General features: G+C 47.2%; 1 protein-coding gene across 3 annotated transcripts in view; it reads left to right on the forward strand.

Moving 5' to 3' along the window:
• The window catches only part of SPNS2 (SPNS lysolipid transporter 2, sphingosine-1-phosphate), a 182,657-nt gene that overhangs the window by 138,449 nt on the left and 25,283 nt on the right, over nucleotides 1-18,925 (forward strand). For all 3 annotated transcript variants that reach the window (XM_089772164.1, XM_075904316.2, XM_075904317.2), the window contains exons 9-11: nucleotides 3,784-3,849; nucleotides 10,524-10,622; nucleotides 18,339-18,502. In XM_089772164.1, coding sequence (XP_089628290.1) covers nucleotides 3,784-3,849; nucleotides 10,524-10,622; nucleotides 18,339-18,502 — 329 coding nt within the window. The remainder of the gene's footprint in view (nucleotides 1-3,783; nucleotides 3,850-10,523; nucleotides 10,623-18,338; nucleotides 18,503-18,925) is intronic.

Below are 18,925 nucleotides of genomic sequence, written 5' to 3' on the forward strand. Positions count from 1 at the left end.
TACACTGGCCGCTTGAATTTCCGGAAAAGCACTGACGATCTCATGTAAGATCGTCAGTGCTTTTCCGGAAATACTATGCTGCTCCCGTTCGGGCAAAAGTCTTTTTCCGAAAGACTTTTGCACAAAAGGGCCAGTGTAGACAGCACAGTACTGTTTTCCGCAAAAAAGCCCCGATCACGAAAATGGCGATCAGGGTTTTTTTGCAGAAAACCGCGTCTAGATTGGCCACGGACGCTTTTCCACAAAAAGTGCTTTTGCGGAAAAGCGTCCTGCCAATCTAGACGTGCTTTTCCGAAAATGCTTTTAACGGAAAACTTTTCTGTTAAAAGCATTTTCGGAAAATCATGCCAGTCTAGACGTAGCCAATGGGAAATGGGAAGGAATACTGCAGGAAGGCTATGTCTAGACTACATCCCTCTTTTTTTGAAAGAGGGATGTAAAGAAGACAGATTGAAATTGCAAATGAAGCCAGGATTTGAATTTCCCGTGCTTCATTTGCATAATGGTGGCCACGCGTTCTTTTGAAAATGGATATTTCAAAAGTGAAACTGCTGTCTAGACACAGTTCTTTTGGGAAAAATAAACCCTTTTTTGAAAGATCCTGTACTCATTTTTTGAGGAGTACAAGATCTTTCGAAAAAGGGGGGATTTTTTTCAAAAGAGCTGAGTCTAGACAGCAGTTTCACTTTTGAAATAGCCGTTTTCAAAAGAAGAGTACAGGAAATTTCGAAAAAGTTTTTTTTTTTTCAAAATTCAAATCCCGGCTTCATTTACAATTTCGATCTGTCTAATTTACATCCCTCTTTCGAAAGAGGGATGTACTTTAGACATGCCCAAAGGGATCTAGGGTCATAGTGGACCACAAGCTGAATATGAGTCAACAGTGTGACATTGTGGCCAAAAAAAAAAAAAGCAAACATCATTCTGGGATGTATTAACAAGAGTGTTGTAAGCAAGACACAAGGAATCATTCTTTCACTCTACTCTGCATTGAATACCCCACAATTGGAGTATTGTGTCCTGTTCTTATTACCACATTTCAGGAGAGATGTGAAAAATTGGAGAAGAGCAACAAAAATGAAAACATGACCTATGAGGGAAGATTGAAAGAACTGGGTTTGTTTAGTCTGGAATAAAGATTAAGAAGGGACATCGCAGCTTTCAAGTACCTAACAGGTTGTTTACAAGGCGAAGGGAGAAAAATTATTTGCCTTAACCATCCTCCAAAATAGTTGAATGATCATTCTCACTTTGAAGCTTACAAAACCAGTGAAACTAAGTTTATAATTATAGACTCCAAAAACACCTGTAGGGAATTCATAATGCTTCCTAATGTGCTTGATATCAGAACTCCAGAGTCGGCATGGCTTGGGACGATGCTTGTTTAGGCTACGTCTGCACTGCAACACTATTTCAGGATGCCGGAGTATCACAAAATAACTATCCTGTGTCTTCACAGCAAGCCCGTTATTTTGCTATATAATGAGCTCGCTATTCCGACATCCCTGTAAACCTCATGCCACGGGGAGTAAGGGATGTTTCAGAATAGTGGGTTTCCCGGGGTAAAATCAGAATATATGCAGGGCTCAAAAAAGCATTGAATCTACTCGCCTTTGGCGAGTAGATTTCAGCTGGGCACCCCGTTCATTTGCGACATGCGCACGCGCAATGCGAGTGTTGCTCATGCGCAGTGCGGGGCTGGCGAGCGGCTTTCACCGCTGTTTGTCAAGTTCTGTATATATGTACAGAAGTCTAATGTAAAGGCACAATAGAGAAGAAGCTAGGAACTCAGTGGCAGAGTACAAAAACATATAGGCTACGTCTAGACAGCGGCGCTATTTCAGGATACTGGAAGTATCCTGAAATAGCTATTCTGCATCTTTTAAACGCAGCCGTTATTTCCAAATAACAGGGGCACTGTTCTGACATCACTGTAACCACGAGGGTTAAGGGCCATTTCGGAATAGCATTCTATTTCAACATTTAAATTTTGAAATAAGATACGCAATTTGCATAGCTCAAATTGCGTATCTTATTTCGATCAACGGGTTCTGTGCAGATGCACCCATAGTAATGACCAAAGGAAGGACTGAGAATTCCTAGCTCAGAAGCCAGGCCATAGTAATTGGCTCTGTCACCATAATACAAGAAACAAGACCAGTCACAGAGAGCTGGGGTGAGAAATAGATTTAATTTTAGAAGCAAATCAGTGCGGGATTGAAAACTCGCTAAATAAGGAAACCTCTTCCCAGCAGTAACAGAAGGATCAGAGTTCAGGGAACCTAAACCAACATACAGTGAAAGCAAATGACATGGCCACATCAGAACTGCTAGGGAGGAATGAGATGTTCCACCCCCAAAAATATATGTCTAACACAATCAAGAGAATCAACCCACTTGATTTCAATGGGCATGTGGCTAACTCATCCCCTCTCTGAAGCCCTCAAAACCACAGAGACAGCACCAACAATGTTCTTTAGAAGTATTCCGCATATACATTTAATTCATCCCCAAAATGAATCAGACCTTATTTGAGGGTGATGAGGTCCAGCCTTAGGCAGAAGAAGTGGAACAGATAACCAGACCGTAAAGGAAACCGAAGAAGCAAATTAAAAATAAATCAAAGATTTGAGCTTCCAGGAGCATCAGTCTGTCTCTGCTCCCCTCCACCCCCCGAGGGCTGGCTTGAGGAGAAATAGCTCTTTTAGGTGGAGTATCAAAAAATGAGTGATACGACGAAGCAAAATACGCTGCTGTGATGGCATGTTGTGGCTTTTCTTGCCTTCTTGATTTGAGGAATAGCGAGGCCATCACAAGCCTGTCAGGATGGTGTGTATTTTACATGGCATGTATAGAGCAGGTTGTGAAGGTGGCTATTTTTGTGCATTTGTTTGTCTCTTTACTTTGCAAATGATTAGTCGGGTGCCTCTGTGTGGCCTGAATGCCTTTGAAATCTCATACGCCTGTTGCAATGAGCCACAGCATCTTACAAACAGATGGTGTTAGAGCACGAGGTATGAAATGGAAAGGAGGAATAAATCCCAATGAAGGCGTTTCCCCTTTCTTTTTAGGGGGCTTGAACCAATGAGGGGAACTTTTGGAATAATTGTTAGCAAGAGGCCAAGAACTGAATTGGCTATTGAGACTAAAACCTCCGTTCCATCCGCATGTTGATGGAATGGGGTTGATCTTAAGCTAAATATGCACTTATGGCTTTGATGCATTGGGGCCCTGAACTATTATTACTGATTCCTAGATGTATGCTCCCTCCAGAGGAGGATTAGAGGCCTTGCCTAGTGTTATACTGAGGGGATCTTGCACGGATACACCTGTTCTATGGTTAGAGAAATTAATTCCCATTTTGCTATGTGACCTTTAATACTCATCAGTTGCTTCACTAGCAAGTAGGTTTTGTGTGTCCCAGGGAGTTACATTCAACACAAATGTTGTTCCTTTTTGGATTAGACCTGTGTAACTTCATATTTTGAAGCCATGAATCCACCGGGCTATGCTCTCACGTTAACCTGTTGCAGAGGGTGTCAGCCTTTTGTGGAATTGTTCTCTAGACTGTGCACAATGTTTGCTAAAGGAGCCATGATCCAAGCCCATAAAAATCGATATATTTGTAATGTGGTCTGTTGTGAATATTAACTAGGGACTTATTGCAACAAGTTTGAAACAAACAAACAGAATAGGAAGGTTTATGGCAAACACACACACACACACCCATGTTGAGTTTCATGTGACTAAATCTTGTCCTTTGTGTGTGTTTTGTTATGACAGATTTGCATTTTTATCGGAGAAACTCTTCTGTTTTCAAACTGGGCAATCACAGCTGACATACTAATGGTGAGTCGCTGCTATTAAAGCATTTTCTTCCTGGGAGTGGCGGGTAGAAACAGCTTTTCAGATTGCAAAGGACAGCCTGCAGGTGCTGACATGTCCCTTTAAAAGCCTAACTCCACCTCAGTTTGGTGGAACCTCTGTAGAGCTCACTGGTACCTGGCTGAAAATGTAAGGAATCACATGTTGAGTTCGGTGAGGACTCAGGAATGGGCTGCCCATTGGCCAGTTTTACCATCCAGAATTGCCACTGGCTTCGTTGAGTAATAGGAAGTCACCTCTACACAGGCCCAAAGTCAGCCATCTACCTCTGTCTGACTTACCGCCAGGAAACCAAACGTTCTTCACAGACACGGAGAGTATCACTTTTATGGGGAGGGGAACTGAGCGGCAGGGAGAGGAGAGGAGAGGAAGGGAGGGGAGGAGGAAAAAAATATGAAGAAATCTTGGACCATAGTCTCCTCTTCCAAGAGGAAACCCTCAAGGCTTTTTCACTTCAGGTACCTCATCTTCCATTTGTTCTCTGTGTAAAATGTTTCATGCCTCCAGGACTGGAGAACTCTAGAGCACTGGTCTCCCCTGCTGGTTTCTGCTCTGAATATGTGTTAACCCTTTGCAGATCACGAAACATATTGATCCTTGCAGTGTCATTGTGAGAGAGGTTAATAGGTATGTTTCACATGTCGGGAGACTAAGGCACAAAGGGGTTACAGAACTTGCCCAAGATCACGTGGCAGGTCAGTGGCAGAGTGTGGACAGTCTTCCCACCCCCATCACTGTGCAGGCCCTGCAATGTATCTCCAGATAGGGTTATTCCTTGCCTACACAAACAAAAGCAGATGGAAAATCAGGGCCAGTATTTCTACGCATTAGGGCCCCAATTCAACAAAGAACTTAAGCTTAAACCTAGGCACATGCTTAAAGACTTTGATGAGTGCAGGTGAAAATTAAGCCCATTATTTATTGGCATTATGGTCGCACGTATGTGCTGTACGAACCCAAAACAAATGCCTATGTCTGTCTGTCTAAGATATTTTTATAGTCCCTATCCCTGAGCACCTCACAGTCTATTATATTCACCCTCACACATGTTTGTGAGGTAGGCCGTGCTGTTATCCAGCCCCATTGTAGAGATGGGGACCTGAGGCATAGAGTGACTCTCTCAGATCACACAGGAAGCCTGTGGCAGAGCAGGGATTTGAATCTAGGTCTCCAAGGTCCCAGGCTAGTTCCTAATCACTGGACCGCCCTTATTCTTCCTCTACATCCCTGGTGTCCAACTATAGCCAAGTAGCCACACTCAGCTGGCTAAATAGCCACATGTGGCTTAGTGGCTAGCATGTTGGACACCACACTGCGGCTGTGTCTAGACTGGCAAGTTTTTCCGCAAAATCATCTGATTTCGCGGAAAAACTTGCCAGCTGTCTACACTGGCCGCAAGAACACTGACGATCTCATGTAAGATTGTCAGTGTTCTTGCAGAAATACTGTGCTGCTCCCGTTTGGGCAAAAGCCCTCTTGCACAAATCATTTGCGCAAGAGGGCCAGTGTAAACAGCACAGTACTGTTTTCCGCAAAAAAGCCCTGATGGCTAAAATGGCGATCGGGGCTTTTTTGCGCATAACCGCGTCTAGATTGTCCATGGACGTTTTTCCGCAAAAAGTGTTTTTGCGGAAAAGCGTCCTGCCAATCTAGACGCGATTTTCCGAAAATGCTTTTAACGGAAAACTTTTCCGTTAAAAGCATTTCTGGAAAATCATGCCAGTGTAGACGTAGCCTGCATTTTTTGTGTTAAATCACAGGCTAAGGACATGATCCTGCTCCCTCTTTACCCCTGAGAATTTTGCCTTCATTTCCATGGGATTGTAGGATCCGGTAACTTTTTAATGGATGTTCTAGTCTCTGCAGGCTGCCTTGTCGGACTGGATCTTTATATTGTTTGTTTTTTGCAGACACACCTGTATAGTCCCAGGCATTGTCTCAGAGCCAACCAAGCCAAAACAAACCAACAAAACCCCTGAAGTGAAGCATAGGCAAGAGAACTTAAAATAACATCAAAATTATTTTTAATAATCATTTTAATTAGCATAGGCTTTTAAGCCACTCTCGCAATTAGCTACTTAGGCAAACGAACTGTCTGTAATATACAATAATGCCCCTGTTCAGTACATTTTTAGTGGGAGGATATACTTAAGAGCACTATACAAATAAATGCGAATGTCCATGCGAATCAATACTCGCCCGTAAACTGAAGAAATGGTCTGAAGTGCATTTATATTACACAGGGGTCTTGAAAGGTTATTTCGACAGTCAGCAAGTGAGAGCCAAGATTATAGCCATGTTTTATCCGGCAGCTTTATAACAGTCCTGGCCAGCCAAGAGGTGTAGACGTAGAATGTCAGTAATACAACCACAGCCTTTCCGAGGCTCTATTTAAAGAGGCGAGGCTCACCCCAAAGCCGCTTTGTCAGCCTCCCTGCACAACCTGGAGTCGGGGCAATGGGCCAGAACAATCCCACGCTCTTCCTCTTGGCTGGGGTGGCTGTTCCACCTCCAGCTTCCGCGGAGACATTTCAACTAACCAGCCAGCGCATGGTTTGAATTTAGCTCTATTTTAATATTGGCTTCCCTGTTCCGATCTTTAATTTACTGCGCTCTTCCCTAGGACAGTGGCTAAGGTTTGCAACCAGCTATTTCTGCTCTATCAGAATAAAATATCCTTGAAGCAGGAAGAACTGTTCCTCTTCCCACTGCCGCCAATGTTATTCAAAGGAGAAGAAACAATCTCATCATGATTCATTTGGTTGCTGGGCTGTATTTCTGTCACTAGGATTTCAAGCTAGACATGCAAACGCATTTGGCATTATAAAGTCTGTCTGGTCTCTGCCCTCAGTAATTTAATTAGTTCATTACTTAAAACTTTACTGGCAGTTGTATTGCTGTTTGCAAATCTATGTTTTATTGAAGCAACGATTAACGGTCAAAGCCCAGTTATCTGAGACAAGAAGCGGAATTTGCCCCGAATAGCATCAATTTACTGCTATTCACTGATCAGTAGTAAATTCTTATGCTTCTGAATCAGTGAAGGACAATCTAAGCTAGTGAGTGGTCCCTCCTTCATCGCAGAGGGCCACAAGACGGCCCCTAGGACAGGGTAGCTTTGCTAATTGTGCTCGCGTCCCTAAAATGTTCAGGCTGTGTCGATTGAACCGTAGTAGCGCTTTGATTTAATGCAAAGGGAGCGCCCGGCTCTCAGTCGCTGCTGTGTGCAATCAGCACACGCCTCACCTCGCGTGCCCCAGCTAGGAGGAAACAAGCGGTGCCGATGGAAACCAGCGGCATTGTGGGCGACGGTGAACAAAATGTCTTGTGGGCCACACCTAGAACCCCGATGGGCCGCAGGCTCCCCACCGCTGCTTTAAATTGTTCTTCAGCTGGAAGAGGGCGGCCTTATGGCTAAAGCATAGGACTGTGAGGTTTCATTCACCTGCTGTTTGTAACCAATAAATGATCCAACCTCTTCCCCCTTCTCCCCCCTCCCCGAGGGTGGAACGTGATTGTATCTCCTCAAAGTCACTCTTAGGACAGTTCCTTGCAGCTCCTGTGCAAACTGGGTGGCAGCAGGTCAGCTGCAGTTCACCTACTGTTCAGCAGCCCAGGGAGTTTCTTGCACTCCAGGCTGTCATGTAGGAATGGGGTACTTTGTGGCAGCACAGGAGTACTAGGAACGGGGTAGTGTGTGGCAGCACAGGGGAACTGAGAATGGGGTACTGTGTGGCAGCACAGGGGAACTGAGAATGGGATACTGTGTGGCAGCATGGGGGTACTGGAAACGGGGTAGTGTGTGGCAGCACAGGGGTACTGGAAACGGGGTACTGTGTGGCAGCACAGGGGTACTGGGAATGGGGTAGTGTGTGGCAGCACAGGGGTACTGGAAATGGGGTAGTGTGTGGCAGCACAGGGGTACTGGAAACGGGGTAGTGTGTGGCAGCACAGGGGTACTAGGAACAGGGTACTGTGTGGCAGCACAGGGGTACTGGAAACGGGGTACTGTGTGGCAGCACAGGGGTACTGGGAATGGGGTAGTGTGTGGCAGCACAGGGGTACTGGGAATGGGGTAGTGTGTGGCAGCACAGGGGTACTGGAAACGGGGTAGTGTGTGGCAGCACAGGGGTACTAGGAACAGGGTACTGTGTGGCAGCACAGGGGTACTGGAAACGGGGTACTGTGTGGCAGCACAGGGGTACTGGGAATGGGGTACTGTGTGGCAGCACGGGGGTACTGGAAACGGGGTAGTGTGTGAGAGCATGGGGGTACTAGAAATGGGGTATTGTGTGGCAGCCCAGCGGTACTCCTGGCTTCAGTAGCTAGCTCTGCCACTGACTCCCCGTTACCTATCACACGTCTTTGTGCCTCTGCTTGCCTACCTGTGCAGCAGGAATGGCACTTCTCTCCGCCCGGGAGCTCTGTGTGTTTGACTCCTGGCTGGCAGGCACTGGGGAAGGCTGCGTGTTATCATTGTCATCAGGGGAGTGGATGAAGCTTTGCCTTGTTTTGGCGGAGTGCTGCTGCGCCTCAAGAATGTAGCAGGCAGTGTCTGAGTAGCACACTGCATCCGTGCACGCCGGTTACATCTGCAGCTCCATCCCCCCCTGGCAGGGACAACCCAGGTGTTCCTGAGAAACCACAGGCAAAAAATCTCCAGAAACGGGGTCAAATTTGCCCAAGTGCCCAAGTCCCATTTTCTCTATCAACATGAAATCGCATGCACATGTTCGGACACGTCCCGCGTGGCGCCTGGTTGCTCTGCGCGCTGCTCCTCTGTGGAGACAGTCACGTGACTAGCCCTTTAGACCCCAGAGAGACAGTGACTGCCCTGTCGCACCTTAGGAGGAAATGATGCTTCATTGGCCAAAAGCAGCCCCCTTCTGTCTAAGAGAGAGGGGCGTGTTACTGTAGAACAAATGGCTCTCTGAACCCCACGGTAAATAAATTAGTGACACAGAGGCAAAGCGGTTCCTGGGGTAGCTCCAGGATGGGGGTTACATCAGCAAATGAAGCACGCTAGGGCTGTGTCTACACTGGCATGAATTTCCGGAAATGCTTAAAACAGAATAGTTTTCATTATAAGTATTTCCGAAAAAAGAGCGTCTACATTGGCAGGCTGCTTTTCCGGAAAAGCCCTTTTTCCAGAAAAGCATCTGTGGCTAATGTAGACGCGCTTTTCCGGAAAAGAGCCCCGATCGTCATTTTCGTGATCGGGGCTTTTTTCCGGAAAAGACTACTGGGCTGTCTACACTGGCCCTTTTCCGGAACAGTGTTCCGGAATAAGGACTTATGCTCGAGCAGGAGCAGAATAGTTTTTCCGGAATAGCAGCTGATTTTGTACAGTAGAGCATAGTTGCTTTTCCGGAAATTCAAGGGCCAGTGTAGACAGCTCGCAGCTTATTCCGGAAAAGCGGCTGATTTTCCGGAATAAGTAGCCCAGTGTAGACACAGCCTAGGAGAGGATTCAGAAAAGAGCTACAAGGCTGAGGGCAGGTCTAGAAAAACAATGGCAGATCGCAAACGGCTGCTCAGGGTACGTCTCCATGGCCAAGTTTTGTCAACAGAACTGATGCCCGGGCCTGAAAGTCGACAGAACAAAAATCGCCAGATGGTGTTCATGCTCACTTCCTCTGTCCAGAGATCATGGCCACGCAGCAGGCGCCCTCATCGCCCGTGTGAGCAATGCACTGTGGGTAGGTTAGGCAGGCGGTCAGACGAGATCATCAAAATGGTCCCTGCTGACCTCATAGATTTTAATCATGCTTTTGCCTTCCTCTGTTTTCCATGCACGCCAACATCAGAACAGGGAAATGCCATTCATGTGCTCCATTGGCCGTGCTGCGTGATGTTGATGGTGTTAAGCAAACAGAGTGACGGGGAGTCGTGTCCTGTCCCAGGAGTGCAGTGGTACCTGGACACGTGTTTTTCAGACTCCACAACAGACTTTTTTCCAAGCACCTTCCCTAAAGAGTCACCATTGTCTTTTGTGATCTTAATCAACGCTCCCAAGCAAAATACTGCTAAGAATTTAATAGAGTTAGCGCTGGGAGTGTATTACTCTTTATACCGTGAATCAAAGGTTATAGTTTAAAACCACAAATAGCTACATTGTGTGGTGTTTGTCCATTGGCCCCTGCTGTGTTAGGCATTGCTTATGCAAATGTTAAACATGGCCCCAGCTCCCCCCAAAATCTTACACTTGTGTTTTAGATGCGTTGTAATGAGTGAGAGCAGGCCTGCTGCCAGAGGGGATAAAAGGGGCAACTGCCCCAGGCCTGGCTATTCAAAAGGGAGCAGCCGTAGGGACGCCCAGAGCTCCAGGCTCTTTAAATTGCCATTGGAGCGCTGCGCAGTGGAGCAAACCAGGAGCGTGGAGCAAACCCCTGCCCGCTTTGCTCAGTGGCCTGGCCAGGCTGTGCCAATCCTCTGCAGACTGGAGCACTGGAAATGCAATGGGGCTAGCAATGCTCCAGAGCTGCCCAGAACTGCCTGGGAACAAAGTCTCCTCCACCCTTGTCACTGAAAGCGAGGGGGGTTCCCGTTCTCTCTGACAACACGAGCACGCAGCCTGGATCTGCCACACAGGTTAGTTCTTCCACTTCCCTCATGTGTTTTCCTCCTCTCCCTTGCAGTACGTGGTTATCCCGACACGACGGGCGACCGCCGTGGCCTTGCAGAGCTTCACTTCGCACCTGCTGGGAGATGCCGGCAGCCCCTACCTGATTGGATTCGTAAGTGCATGGCGGGGGTATGGGCAGGGTGTGAGTGTGTGTGTGGTACGTGCATACACGTATGTACAGGCAGTCCTCAGGTTACATGAATCCGACTTACATCGGATCCCTACTTACAAACGGAGTGAGGCAACCCCGCACTAGCTGCTTCCCCCCAGAAGACCAGGGAGACGGGAAGCTAGGGCCCCCCCCCCCCCAGACCAGGCAGACGCGGAGCGGCTTTTCTCAGCAGACACCTCAGTTTGAGAATAAAGGACTGAGGGAAGTGAGGTGTGGGAGAATAAAACTGAGCTCTGGAGAAATGTTTGGCTAGAGTTTCCCCTACAATATGTACCAGTTTCGACTTACATACAAATTCAACTTAAGAACAAACCTACAGTCCCTATCTTGTACGTAACCCGGGGACTGCCTGTACTAACTTAGTGCTGGGAACAAGGTGCCACATTAAACTGCTCAGTGCTTACCAACAGAACTGGGCCCATGTGGGGAGCACCAATGCAAGAATCATAGAATCCTAGGGCTGGAAGAGACCTCAGGAGTCCAGCCCCCTGCCCAAAGCAGGACCAACCCCAACTAAATCCGCCCAGCCAGGGCTTTGTCAAGCTGAGACTTAAAAACCTCTAGGGATGGAGATTCCACCCCCTCCCTAGGTAACCCATCCCAGTGCTTCCCACCCTCCTAGGGAAATAGTTTTTCCTAATATCCAACCTAGACCTCCCCCACTGTAATTTGAGACCATGGCTCCTTGTTCTGCCATCTGTCACTACTGTGAACAGCCTCTGTCCATCCTCTTTGGAACCTCCCTTCAGGAACTTGAGGGCTGCTGTCAAATCCCCCCTCACTCTTCTCTTCTGCAGACGAAACAAGCTCATATCCCTCAGCCTCTCCTCATAGGTCATGTGCTCCAACCCTCTATTCATTTTGGTCGCCCTCCGCTGGATCCTCTCCACTGTGTCCACATCCTTTCTACAGTGGGGGCCCCAGACCTGGACTTAATACTCCAGATGTGGCCTCCCCAGAGCCGAATGAAGGGGAACAATCACTTCTCTAGACCTGCTTGGCAATGCTCCTCCTAATACAACCTAATAATCCAAGTCCAAATGCGTTCATTCTCCCTTATTCCTCAAAAATCGAGGTTTACAGGATCTTGCGGAAAAGGGTTTTTTTCGGACAAATGGCCCGTCTACGCGGGACTTTTTAGCAGCAAAAATCTCTTCCGCAAAAAGAATCAGAAGAAGATATGCAAATGAGCATTCATTTGCATATCCTCTTCCACCCAAAAAACCACAGTGTAGACCTAGCCCAGGGGTGAGCTACTTTCTGTTTCATGATAGCCACAATTGTCTTTTTAAAGAACTTTGCAGTAACTTGCCAAAATTGACACCACAGTCCTGTTGAACAGCATAGGTAGACCCTGGTCAGCCCCCAGGAAGCCCCTGAGGGTCCCCCCTTTGCTGCTGATGTGCACTAAAGCACTTTGCAAAGGAGAGAGACCCATTCTACAGATGGGATGGCAAACTGAGGCACAGCGCCAGCTAACTAGCTTGTCCAGAGAGCCAGCAGTAGTGTCTGGTATAAAACAGGGAAACCTGTGCTCTGTCCCCTAGGCTGCATTGTTGCGAGTCTAGTAAAGTTGCGTGGATGTTCATTGAGGGTCAAAGCTGGTACATAGTTAACTCCTCGTGTGCCAGAGCATGGCAGCGTATTTCCCCCAAAGTGCCTTTTTTTCTTAGCTCTTCCCAGCCACGTCTCTAGTGCCGTCTACAGATCTATTATTGGGACGAATAAGAAGTGTTTCTAGGTTTGTGCGCACATATGTAACCCACGCACCTAGTGTGGCTGACTGTCCCATGTGGTGGCATTTAGACCACATACAGTGAGAGTTAAGCACAAGGGAGCTCTAGAGCCTAAGGTGAAAGCCAGCTGGCTTTACAGCTCAAGTGGTAGAGGCTCCTATGCTAAACTCTAGGGGTGCGTCTAGACTGGCAAAAACTTGCCAGCTGTCTACACTGGCCACTTGAATTTGCGCAAGAGCACTGACTTTGTAATGTACAAAATCACTGCTTCTTGCGCAAATACTTTCCCGCTCCTGCTCGGGGAAAAGCCCTTTTGCGCAAGAATACTTGCGGAAGAGGGCCAGTGTAGACAGGGAAGAACTGTTTTGCGCAAAAAAGCCCCAATGGCAAAAATGGCGATCGGGGCTTGCTTGCGCAAAATCGCATCTAGACTGGCCACGGATGCTTTTGCGCAAAAGCACTTTTTGCCCAAAAGCATCCATGCCAATCTAGACGCGCTTTTGCGGAAATACTTCTAATGGAAAAACTTTTCTATTAAAAGTATTTCCGCAAAATCATGCCGGTCTAGACGCAGCCTAGGGCTATGTCTACACTAGTGGCTTCTTGTGCGAGAAATATGCAAATGAGGCAGTGTGGAATATCGCTGAGCCTCGTTTGCATACCTAATGAGCCGTCATTTTTGCAGACGAGGCTCTTACGCCAGAAGCAGCTGTCTACACTGCCCCTTCTTGAGCAAGAAAAACCCTCTTGCGCAATGCCGCTACGCTGATTATTTTCAGGAATAACGGCATTGCGCAAGAGGGTTTTTCTTGCTCAAGAAGGGGCAGTGTAGACACTCCTTCTGGTGCAAGAGCCTCTTCTGCAAAAATGGTGGCTCATTAGGTATGCAAATGAGGCTCGGCGATATTCCACGCTTAGCCTCATTTGCATATTTCTCGTGCAAGAAGCCGCTAGTGTAGACATAGCCTAGAGGTCCACAGTTCAAATCTGCCCCATGGTGGTTACACACAGATAAGCCTGTTTTCAGGGGGTGGTTTTACCAGATTTCCATACATGAACAGCAGTTTTCCTTGGTCTCCTGACATAATCCTTCAGGTCAGGAAACGCAAGTGTGTTTTGGAACGCTCCTGGTGCCGTCAGTCACTATCCGAGCACAACCCGTGTTTTCCTCCTTCGTCCTCACTTCTGCTTCCAGGCCTAGCAGTGACAGTGACCAGCGGTTTGTAGCAGACTCTTGCCTTTGAGCTGCCAAGGAAATTCCATGCGTTGACACAAGCTTCAGTATCTCCTAATCCCACCTCTGCCCTCTCCCGGAGACTGCCCTTCCCTTCTCTTCGCCCAGTTGGAGCAGCTTGGGTAGTGTGAAGTGTTCCTGCTGCTGACGTCATTTCAGCCCCAGTGCTCTATACACGTCCTCATTTTGGAGCCCAGGGCCTGGCAATCTGGCACCCGGATGTGTGTTCATTTCCAGGACAGGAGCTTTGATTACCTGGCTGGAAGGGGACTGCAGCAGATTCATTGCCCTATTAACCCATCTTGCCCCAAAACAGAGGGTCGCAGTGACTAAAATGTAGGTTGTCTGCAGTGTTCCCTGAAAGCTGTGCGCTTTTAGGGCTACCCAGGAGAGATTGAAATGCTGCCCAGCTGTTTAGCAGAGTGCCCACAGCTAGGCTTTTTGTTTGTCCTGGTGGTGCACATTCACATGTGCATTGGTGCACATAAAATTATTCCATGCATGGATGAAAAGAATTCGCCTCCGGATGAAAAAAGATGAATAGGAACATTGGTCACCAAACAATCAATTCTAGGCAAAGCCGGACTGTTTTGTTACTTTAAAAGAGCTTTGTGTGATTCTTAATAGTTCCTGGAAAAATTTTAGCCATAAACCCGTCACTTCTCACCTCCCACCTGTGCCCCAAGTCCATTATTTGAGTGGGCTGATAAGCTGAATCTAATGAGCTACTTAAATAGCACAAATGCTAATGACTTTCCTTTAACAAGTAGTCAACAGAACAGTGTTAATTATCACGGGTGCTGAGTTGTACCAAGATAGAGCAGCACTAGATCAGCAACATAGGAAAGGAAAATCAGAGTAAATGCAGCGTTTGGGATACGACGTTAATGGAAATTATAATTGGAACTGTAGGTTTCTCAGGCCTTTTGGCCTGGTTTGAAGTGGTCTCATTGCGGATTAATTTTTGAAGCACTTTCTGGTTCTTAGCCATTCACATGAATAGTCTTAAATACAGATGGAAGGTCACTACATGGCAGAATTGTGTACAGACTAGGTCTACTGAGAGCTATTTAGGGGGTTAGCTACACATGAAAGTTAATCTGGAATGGAATGGGGTGGGGTATGATAATCTAAAGCAGATTCGTGCTCTGGTTTTGGGGTAAGTGCTTGTTATTCCAGAATTGCTGTTCCAGATGAATTCCCTCTGTAGGTGCTCTTATTCTGGAACAAATGTGCCTATTGCCAAGTTAATTTAATCCATTGTGGAAGAGGATTATTTTGGAATTATATTCACACTCTTCTTTAATCTTTAAATTCACACTCAATCGTAATCTGAATTAATTTCCCAGTGTAAAAAAGTCTCAAAAGTGCCTTATTCCAGGTCTCATTGGATTTGACATTGCCTGCGTCTGGCCCCATTGCCCCTTGGTATATTTCTTGACACGTTTCACCATAGTTCGTATGTCCCCATCGGAGTGGTAATAGGAATATGATGAATATTAAGAACCTGAAACCAATGCTGCTGTCCCGTTCATATAGAGGGTGTCTTACGACAAGCCCTTTATAGCACTTTGTGCTGCAGTTTCAGTGAAGTCCCCGTATATCTTATAGTCCTAGAACCTTTTCTTTTGAATTGTTTTCTCTGCTACGGTGCTTCTTATAATGGTTCTTACCCGCTGCCTCACTGTGTTTGGCTTTAGGGCTGCGAGTCAGGGATTCGCTCGGGGGTATAAGATTTTCTCCCACTCGAATTAGTTGGTGTCTTTAAATCTCAAACTTAAATGTCATTTATTTCTGTTGGGTTGTGCTTGAAACCTGCTGCTCTTATCACAGAGGATCCTGCTTCATTAGATGAAGCTATTCTGAGTCGGGGGAGGAGAGGGAAATCTCCCTGCACAACCTTTCGCTGTTCCTAGACTTGAAATGTCGGCTTTTTAAAGGCTAGTACATGCGCGGCTAGTTTGGAAAGCGTCTAATGGGCCTCAGTACAGGTTTCAGGAGGAGTCTGCAGTACAGCATCCCTGCTGTGCTTGGCGCTAGTTGTCTTCTTGCCAGCAGCATCAGCAAAAAAAGCTGCAGTATCGGCACTGACATTTAAATATCCATTTCTAGTGGAGCATCGCTGTTACAGCGCGTGCCATGTTAGAAGCTGATTTTTATTAGATCATTGACCAGCAAATGCTAAGATATGATTAATGCTTTGCCTAAATATGTTACATAAACTACATTTTAGCCACCAAGCTTTCCAGAAGATTGGAATAAATAATGCCACTCTGTTATATTTCTGTCACCCATGAGGCATGTCCACTGTCATATCCTCACTTCCATGAAGGCAACGTCGATACTGCAGCCTTCTTCTGCAAAAGCTTATGCAAATGAAGACTATGAGTAGAATATCGCCGTGTTTTATTTGCATAATGAATGAACAGCCGTTTTTGCGCAAAAAAGAGCAGTGTAGATGGCTCCTTTTTGCAACAAACCCCCCTCTTGCGCAAGAGCTGTTCTTCCTAAAAAAATGAGGAAGACCAGCTCTTGCACAAGAGGAGGGTTTTGTCCAAAAAGGAGCCATCTACACTGCTCTTTTTTTTTTTATTGGCGCAAAAGCCTCTTGTGCAAAAACGGCTGCTCATTAATTATGCAAATGAAGCATGGCAATCTTCTACTCCACGCTTCATTTGCATAAGCATTTGCAGAAGAAGGCGGCAGTATAGACGTAGCCGAAGTGTCGAAGGCGGGAATGTCGTTGGCACGGTAATGCCACTCAGTGCTTTTGTCCTTGGAGCGCCAGTGTAATCGGCACTCACAGCCGATAGTGCAGCTTGCTCATACAGCAGATCTCGTGGTTAGCTCATAAAGAAAGATACAGGCATGGTTCAGCAACAAAGGCACTCAACCAGGGTTATTGCCCCCAAGGCACAGTTCTAGTACCTCGGCTCCGGGGTTACAGGAATACTGACAGATGAGTGCTCTGTGGCAAGGAGTGGTCCAGTCAGCAGCGGAAGTTTCTGCAGTTTCCTCAGGCACACAAAGGGTTAAGGCGAGACACCCCGACTGAAACAAACAACTGGGATAAACATCGTACGTTCCACTTTACGTGTTTCATGGCACCTGTTTGCCTCTCCGTGGTCCTGCTATTTTGGGCAAAACATCCCTGTTCATTGTTTTGTCAAACCAACTTATCTTGTAATAGCTCAGGAGGTATCTGTACTCACTGGAGCATGTTGGCATAAATATCTAGTTCCTAATCAACTAGCAACAACTTTGCCCAATTCACCTACTAGATGCTTACGTGGCTGCAGGGCCTGATTTTAGTTCGCAATTTTTGGCTCAGGCCTCAGACCTGACACCAGGCCCCATGTTCCAGGCTACTAGCGTAACCCATGCACCTAGAGGGTGTGGGTCACTGTCCCTTGGAGCGGCACTTAGACCACTTACCACGAGAGATAAGAACAAGGGAGCCCTACAGCCTAAGCTGAGCACCAGCTGGCTTTTAGCTCAAACGCTCCTACACTAAGCTCCAGGGGGCCCAGGTTCAAATCCACCTAGTGGCAATTACATTAGCACACCTTCTCCCTTCCCCCCCACATTTAAGTCATGCCTCTTCTTTGGCAGAAGGAAACAGCTGCTATGCCTGGAAGTTGTTCGGGCAAGGCTCTTTGTTCGGTGTTTGTTGCAGCATGTAGCACAATGGGTCCTTGCTCCAGGACTGGGATCCCCTAGGCATGATTGCAAGACAAATAACGGGCACGCGATAGAACAGAAAGCGAAGAGGACAGGGGTCTCTCCTCAGAAGAATGTGTGGTCCTTGAAAAGCTTTGACATTGAAGCCCTCCCCCCTCAACAAACATACAGAGTTAAGTTGCACGGAATTCAATGCACCTGCTGTTAGATGGTAGGTATAACCAGCCCTTATAGACATTGCTTGAGGGCAATGGTCCCTCTAATTTTTTTCACCCATGTGTAGGGTTGCCAGGTACTTTCACAAAAAATCTCAAAAATCCCAAACATGGCAGCCTTCTGTCCAGTATTTTCCGGAGGTTTTTTACCAAACAGAAGATGCAATTGCAGGACTGTCCGGGCAAAAACCAGACACCTGGCAACCCTATCCATGTGCAGAATACATTTTTCTATGTGCACCAAAGCATGTGCAAATGTGCACCATCAGTAGAAACCAAAAACCTACCTGCGGGTGTTCTGCTAAACAACTGGGTGGCATTGGAATCGCTCTTGAGTTCACAGCTTACAGGGAACACTGCAGCAGGGTCATATTTCCCCATGTTGCGGTGCAGACTCATTAATAGTCTTGGTTAGCACACAGTCAGATGCCAAAGCAGTGTGGAGAGGGAGGGGGGAGGACAAAGGGAGAGGAGTGTGGGAATAATGAGGCAGCAGGTCAAAAGAGGTAAGGAAAAGAGAACGCTTCATAAACCCCTCTCTGCAAATGAACCGAGGTCTCCTGAACAGAGACGAATGGTGTGTACAGAGTAAGTGTCTTAAAACCCATGGAGGGGACACAATATTTAACACACAGACATTCCCAACTGAAAGCTCAGCCCACGTGTGCAGCGGGCAGCTGTCTTAGGAAAGCTGCCCCCTTGCGGGGAATGATAATCCATTTCTGCAGCACGCCGAGCCTTGCACTTTGAGTAACGTTGTTGGTTGGGTTTTTGTGCCCTTCTCTCTTAGATCTCAGACCTGATACAACAAAGCACAAAGGAGTCCCCGCTCTGGGAGTTCCTCAGCCTGGGCTACGCACTCATGCTCTGCCCCTTGGTCGTCGTCCTCGGAGGGATGTTTTTCCTGGCCACGGCCCTCTTCTTCCTCAGCGACCGCGCCAAAGCAGAACAACAGTGAGTAGCCAGGCCACCAGGGATGGGGGAGGATGGGAGCATCTGATCTGCTACCGCAGCTACGTTTGGAGTGTTTCACCAAGCCCTTCAGGAAAGGACGCAGCAGAGCACACGGTGCCACAACAGGCACCGGGCGTTGTTTTTGCATCCTTTATACGTTCCTGCGTCCAGGGGTTCTCAGCGCTCCTGGGGGCTGGCACCAGATTTCAGACTTGCAGCCTCCTTTGGTTTGTTTTTTTTTTTAAATGCGTGGCTGTCCAAGGTGCACTGAAATCTTGGCCATTTAGCTTACAATGGAGCGTTGCATGCTGGGAGCTGTAGTCTTCCGTGGCCACCTTGCCACTTAAAGAAGGGAATGAGCATGAGCCACCTTGTAGAGCTCAATGGTCAGCTTTTACCTCAGGGTTACACAACTGGGCCACC

This window comes from Pelodiscus sinensis, chromosome 21 (genome assembly GCF_052426305.1).
Source record: "Pelodiscus sinensis isolate ZL-2025 chromosome 21, ASM5242630v1, whole genome shotgun sequence".
NCBI lineage: Eukaryota > Metazoa > Chordata > Testudines > Trionychidae > Pelodiscus > Pelodiscus sinensis.